Source organism: Oryx dammah, unplaced genomic scaffold (genome assembly GCF_014754425.2).
Source record: "Oryx dammah isolate SB20612 unplaced genomic scaffold, SCBI_Odam_1.1 HiC_scaffold_11, whole genome shotgun sequence".
NCBI lineage: Eukaryota > Metazoa > Chordata > Mammalia > Artiodactyla > Bovidae > Oryx > Oryx dammah.
In genome coordinates, this window is record NW_024070195.1 from 22,591,189 (window position 1) to 22,597,285 (window position 6,097).

Here is a 6,097-nt window from a genome sequence, read left to right on the forward strand (position 1 = left end):
GGCTACAACCCTGAATAAGGGTTATAAAGACATTTTTTGCAAGAAACAGAGAGAGAATTTATGATGTTAAGAGTCATAGTCTAGAAACCTCGTTCACATATCTAGAATTTTATCCAGTTCTACTATTGCAGGATGATATTTGCCAAAGGATTACTTTTCATCCAATTTAAAATATATTTTCTTTCATGGATATTGACAAATAGATTCTAAATTAACAGAAAAGAATAACAGAGGTTCTGGTTCAAGATGGCAGAGTAGGAGACCCTGAACTCACCTCTTCCCATGGACACACACAATCTATTGCTACACAGAAAAGAAAACCAGAAACTAGTTGAAGAGCTGTTACACATTAGATCAATGAGAAACATTCCACACTGAATCAGGCAGAGACCAAGATGCAATCTGGCCAAACACTCTATTCCCAGCATGGCAACTCACAACTCCCAGCTTCTCACTGAGGAGTGAAGAGTTTAGACTTCACATCTTGCATCCCAACTCTAAAGAATTTCACTTGAAGAGCAAACCCCCAGACATCTAACTTTGAAAAACAAGGCTTGCATGTGTGAGACCTACAAAGCTATAGAGAACTAAGAGAGAGTTCTTAAAAGGCTCACAGGACCTCACTCTGGCTAACTGACACCCCACTACTCCCCAAATCTCAGAAAAGAAGCAGCAGATTGCAATTTGTCCAGTCTTGGAGAATTTCCTGGTGGTCCAGTGGTTAAGACTGAAGTCCTTCCCAGAGTGACCCTCTTATGTTCTCATGGAAGGACTAGACATAGGAGGTGAAAACAGCAAAGGAAGCCCCAAGAGACTTTCTTGCATCAAAATGCTTTTTCAAAAATCAAGTTGTGGAATTCTGTGGTTGTCCAGTGGTTAGTTCTTGGAGTTTCCAATGCAGAGTGTACAGGTTCAATCCCTGATCAAGGAACCAAGATCTCACATGCCATATGGCACAGTCAAAATACAAAACAAACAAACAAACAAACAAACAAACAAACAAGAAACAAACAAAACTCCCATAGAATGAAATGTGTCCAGTCTTCATGTGAAGATCTCTTTGCTTATTTTAAAGGCTTGACCTAAGTGGTAGGCTTTTTATCTAACACACTTCCACAGGCCAACTACAAAACTCTCCATAGACAGAGGCCTTAGCAGACACCATCTCTTTTCTATCCCTTTGCCTCATTCAGATTGCCAATATATCCCAACATCCAGGGGACACCCCTTGACCATTTGACTCTAGTGGCCAGCAGGGCTCATGTCTTTTGGCTCCCACAGGTCTGTACCAAACAGAGAAACAATTCTTAACTGGCCATCTCCCCTGGCACAGCACAGAGACAGACAGAAACACCCATTCTTTCTGTGAAATAGGACTGTTTGCTTCCCTTAAAAGCTACAGCCTAAGAGGCAGGCTTCTCATTTATCACACAGCTAGGGGGCAAGTACAGTCATTTGCAGAGCTCAGGGAGTCCAACGGATGCACTCTTCAGGCTATAGCTCTGCCCTAGCTTAGAACTCTGGTGTTTCTGAGAAAGAAACATCTTTCTAGTGTTCTGGTTTTTGTTGCTGTCACCCAGAGACCACATAACCCACATAGCCTGCTCTGGTCAGAGGGGCTTGTGTCTTTGGGCTTACCAGGACAGTCACAAACAAAGAAACTGTTCTTAACTGGCTACCACCCCAGGGATCAGTGAAGGAGAAACAAACAAACTCACTTCCTACAGACATCCACTGAAGGAAGTCTATAGACATTCATTGAAAACTACTGCCTGGGAGTCTGGCTTCCAATTATTCTGCATCCAGATGCTGATGGAGGCATTTATTATAAATCTCAGTTTTAATGTGTCTTCTCTTCTCAAGGTATACACAAGGAATTTACCAATAAATTGAGTGCATTTTCTAGCATTTAGATCAGCTGATCTTTTTCCAATTAATAAATTGATATGAGAACATCTGACATATATAATAATAGAATGGCCAGGATAGAAAAGGAATAGATAAATCATTTATCATGTAGTCATGTAGTAAGTGCCTGCTCTCATCCCTCCCTAGCTTTCTTATCTCTTTTTAGTTCTCCTCTGTAGCATCTAATTACCCTGACGTGTGTACTTATAAATTTGTTTATTGTGTGAGATTGTAGAATTTCTTTTGCTCAGTCTTGCTTCCTACACCTAATATGCTGCCTGACACAATATATATTCAATGACTATCTCTTAAATAAGTGAGTAGGTAAATAAAAACTGAGCAAATAATGACACATAGTTGAGTGCTGAACATGGTTATGGGGCTATAAATTCCTGAGGGAAAACCATGCAGACCATTTATTAGAGTGAAGGGATAAAAATCTTAATCAGAGTCAGATAGAAGCCTCATTAATCTCAGTGGTGCTGCCAGCAGTCTTTAAATAACTTGCTCCCGAAGGTTTTCTTCAGCGCCAGCCTCACTTCTTTATTCCTAAGAGTGTATATCAGTGGATTCAGCACTGGAGTGACTGCACTATAGACGATGGCCACCATCCGGTCCTGAGTCATGGAAGTGGCTGAGGCAGGACGAATGTACGTGAAGCCTACAGGTCCATAGAAAAGACACACCACTGTGAAATGGGAGGCACAAGTGGACAAAGCTTTGTGGAGTATTCTGCAGGACTTATGCTTGAGCAGAAGGGAGCAAATAATATACAAGTAGGAGAGAAGCGTCAGGAAGAAAGCTCCCATAGATACGCTGCCCGTGACAACAGAAAGAAGCCATTGGTTGAGCAGTGTGTTACTGCAGGCCAGTTCCAAGAGGGGCTTGACATCACAGAAGAAGTGATTGAGCTCTTGAGAGTGGCAAAAGTTCAGGCGTGCAATCATGACAGAATGTACCAGAGCGTTAAAGATGCTGGTGATCCAGGCCACGGCTGCCAAGAGAATACATACCTTGGGGTTCATGATGATAGGGTAACGAAGTGGGTTGCAGATGGCAGCGAAGCGATCAAAAGCCATGACAGCCAGTAAGATGGCCTCTGTGCTTCCCAGAAAGTGGAAGAAGTATAGCTGAGTGATACAGCCCAGGAAAGATATGGCCCTGCGAGCGGAGAGGAGGTTTATAAGGATTTTGGGCAATGTCACTGAAGAGTAGCAGATATCCAGACAAGAAAGGTTTCCCAGGAAAAAATACATGGGGGAATGCAGTTTGGGTTCCAAAATCGCAATCACTAATATAGCTCCATTTCCAACCAAGTTTATCAAGTAAATGATTAAGAAAATCACAAAGAAGAAAGGCTGCAGCTGCTGAACACTGGTTAGGCCAAGTAACAGAAACTCATTTACTGTAGTGACATTCTCCATTGCTTTGGGGAGCAAATGTAATGATGACAATGAGTTAGTTTTTTTGAATTTTACACTGTGGGAATTAAGTGAAGCAGTTTATTATTTGGAAAAGCCTAAGGGTGAGCTCCAGTGTGGAGAATATTTAGAAGTGGTAAGTAAACAGCTTTACCACTCCTAAATGTGAGTCAAACATCTTTTTACCACTTCAGAATTTATCATGTACTAATAAAAACAGCTTATAATGAGTAAGTAAGATATAGATAAAAGACATTTTTTTAAAGCATAAAATGTAAAACATGATTATATCTTATTTACAACATTAGAATTAGAGGTTAGAAAAAAATTAGAGGCTAGAAAAATTTAAAACACACAAAGGAAATAATTGTTCAGCTTATGATTCTCGGTTCTGGCAGTAAAAGTGATATAGCCTAGTGAGGATTTCTTCTTTTCTCCTAAGATATTTTAAAGCCTCAGGAAATTAATGCATCCTTCCTACACACCTAAACTTTCAGCAAAACTAAGAAACATAAAATCCAGAATCTTCAAATATTGTGTTTAAGCAGAGGGAATAAAAACAGCATAATTAGCATCAATAGTCACAAGACTGCAGCACAGTGGTGGGTTTGTGTGTGTAGTTGAGAAAAACTTGAAAGAGTAAAAAGGGTTAACAGGAAGAGAATTTTGAAAACATCCCCGATTTTTCAGGCCTAGGAAAAAGTGCCCTGCCTTTAGTGGGAATTTCTACGACAGGAGGAGAGTTAGAACAAGATAAAGCATAAGCATTGAAAGAAAGAGGAAAAATATATATTAAATACTTGGCCATTTGTAAAAAATAATCACCACCTTATTAACAGAAGAGGGAGCCCTTGAATTGAGGAATGGAAAAACTACCTGGTATACCCCTCCCTGGTGGCTCAGATGGTAAAGAATCTGCCTGCAGTGTGGGAAAGATCCCCTGGAGAAGGGAATGGCAACCCACTCCAGTATTCTTGCCTGGAGAATACCATGGACAGAGGAGCCTGGTGGGCTACAGTCCATGGGGTCGCAAAGAGTCAGACATGACTGAGCGGTTAAGCAGCAGCCTACCCACCCTCACCCACACTAACATTCCCCTGCTAACAACTGGTCCAGAATATCACAACCCAATGTAAGCTCCCAATAAAATAGTTTCAAAAGTTGACAGAAATAATGAAGAGTACAATTCACAATCCTAATAGAAGTTTTTCTATGGGCTTCCTTCCTAGCTCAGTTGATAAAGAATCTGCCTGCCATGCAGAAGACATGGGTTCGATTCCTGGATCTGGAAGATGCCCTGGAGAAGGAAATGGCAACCCACTCCAGAATTCTTGCCTGGAGAATCCCATGGACAGAGGAACCTTGCGGGCTATGGTCCATGGGGTTGCAAGAGTCAGACACGACTGAGTGACTTTCACTACTACTTTCACTTCACTCACTAATAGTAAGTTTTTAATATCTCTCTCTCTATGCCTTATAGAAGAGAAAGCAAAAAAAAAAAAGAGTAAGAATATAAAGATCTGAAAAGCATAATTTACAAATTTGATTGATATATATAAAAAGCTCAGTAAGAAAAGAATTCACACCCACAAAAAAAGAGCAAAATACAAATGGAGAGAATTTATCACTACACTAAAAATATACACTAAAGGAAGTTCTCTAGTCGGTAAGTAAAGATCCTAAGCAGAAGAATGGAAATGCAGAAAGAAGTGAAGAGATCAGAATGGGTATGTGTCTGTATGCATGTAAGGAAAAACTGACCCACTAAAAGCGAAAAATGACTATACAAGGCAACAATGACTATGACTTGTGGATGTTAATACTATGTAGAAGAGAATACACAAATGGAAAAAGAAAAGAATTCACATTATTTTTAATGGCACATTAAACATTTACAAAATCAAGATAGGTTGAGTTTTTCTTTTTTTCAGCATGAAAAATTTTAATAGATTTAGTCATTCAAAGAATATGCTTTGACTATGGTAAATTTTTTAAAAAGTAAGAAAAAGATATCCAGAAATGCACTAAATGCTTGAAATAAAGCAACACACAGCTAAATAATTCATAGATAAAGGGAAAATCCAAATAGATTTTCTTTAATATTTTAACTAAATCATAATGAAGATGAGACATAACAAAACTTTTAGTATGTAGCTAAATAGAGATTTTATGTCTTGAATTCATATCTTAAAAAGAAGAAATATTAAAAATCAGTACTCTAAAGTTGTATTTCAAAAAACTAAATGAATGAATGAATAAAACCAGCACCTCAAATCTAAAGAAAGCAAAAGAAAGGAAATAATGAAAATAATAACATGACTTTGGTAGCACAAGTTAAAAAAAAAGAAAATAATAACATGAATCAATAGAAAATAGAAAGGAAAAGTGCAGTAGAGAAAAGTCAATAAAGTGAAAACTTAGTTATTTGAAAAGATTGTGAAAGTAATAAACTCCTGTAAGACTTAAAGAGATAGAGCTCAAAATATCAATTTAAAAGGTAATATTGCTATGGATATTATCAATGTCAAAAATTATAGAAGATCTTTATGAGCAAATTTATGCCAATAAATTTAACAATCTAGATGACATTTACAAATTACTTCAAAACAAAAGGAACTTACTAAAACTAACAGTAAAAGAAAGAAAATTTGAATAGTTTGATATCTATATAGGAAACTGTAGCTGCTATTTAAGACCTTCCCCAAAAGAAAATGCCAAATCCAGATTTCTACCAAATAGTTAATGAAGAAATAATAATTTACACATAG

The 6,097-nt window shown here is 38.0% G+C and overlaps 1 protein-coding gene across 1 annotated transcript; it reads right to left on the reverse strand.

Moving 5' to 3' along the window:
• Positions 1-2,381: 2,381 nt before the first annotated feature.
• On the reverse strand, positions 2,382-3,332 carry LOC120870360 (olfactory receptor 12D3). Its single transcript, XM_040250019.1, has one exon. It carries the CDS (start codon positions 3,330-3,332, stop codon positions 2,382-2,384), a length of 951 nt encoding a protein of 316 aa, XP_040105953.1.
• Between the last annotated feature and the right edge of the window lie 2,765 nt (positions 3,333-6,097).

Coding starts and splice junctions, on each gene's coding strand:
- LOC120870360 (XM_040250019.1), bottom strand. CDS start 3,332: ATGGAGAATGTCACTACAGTAAATGAGTTTCTGTTACTTGGCCTAACC.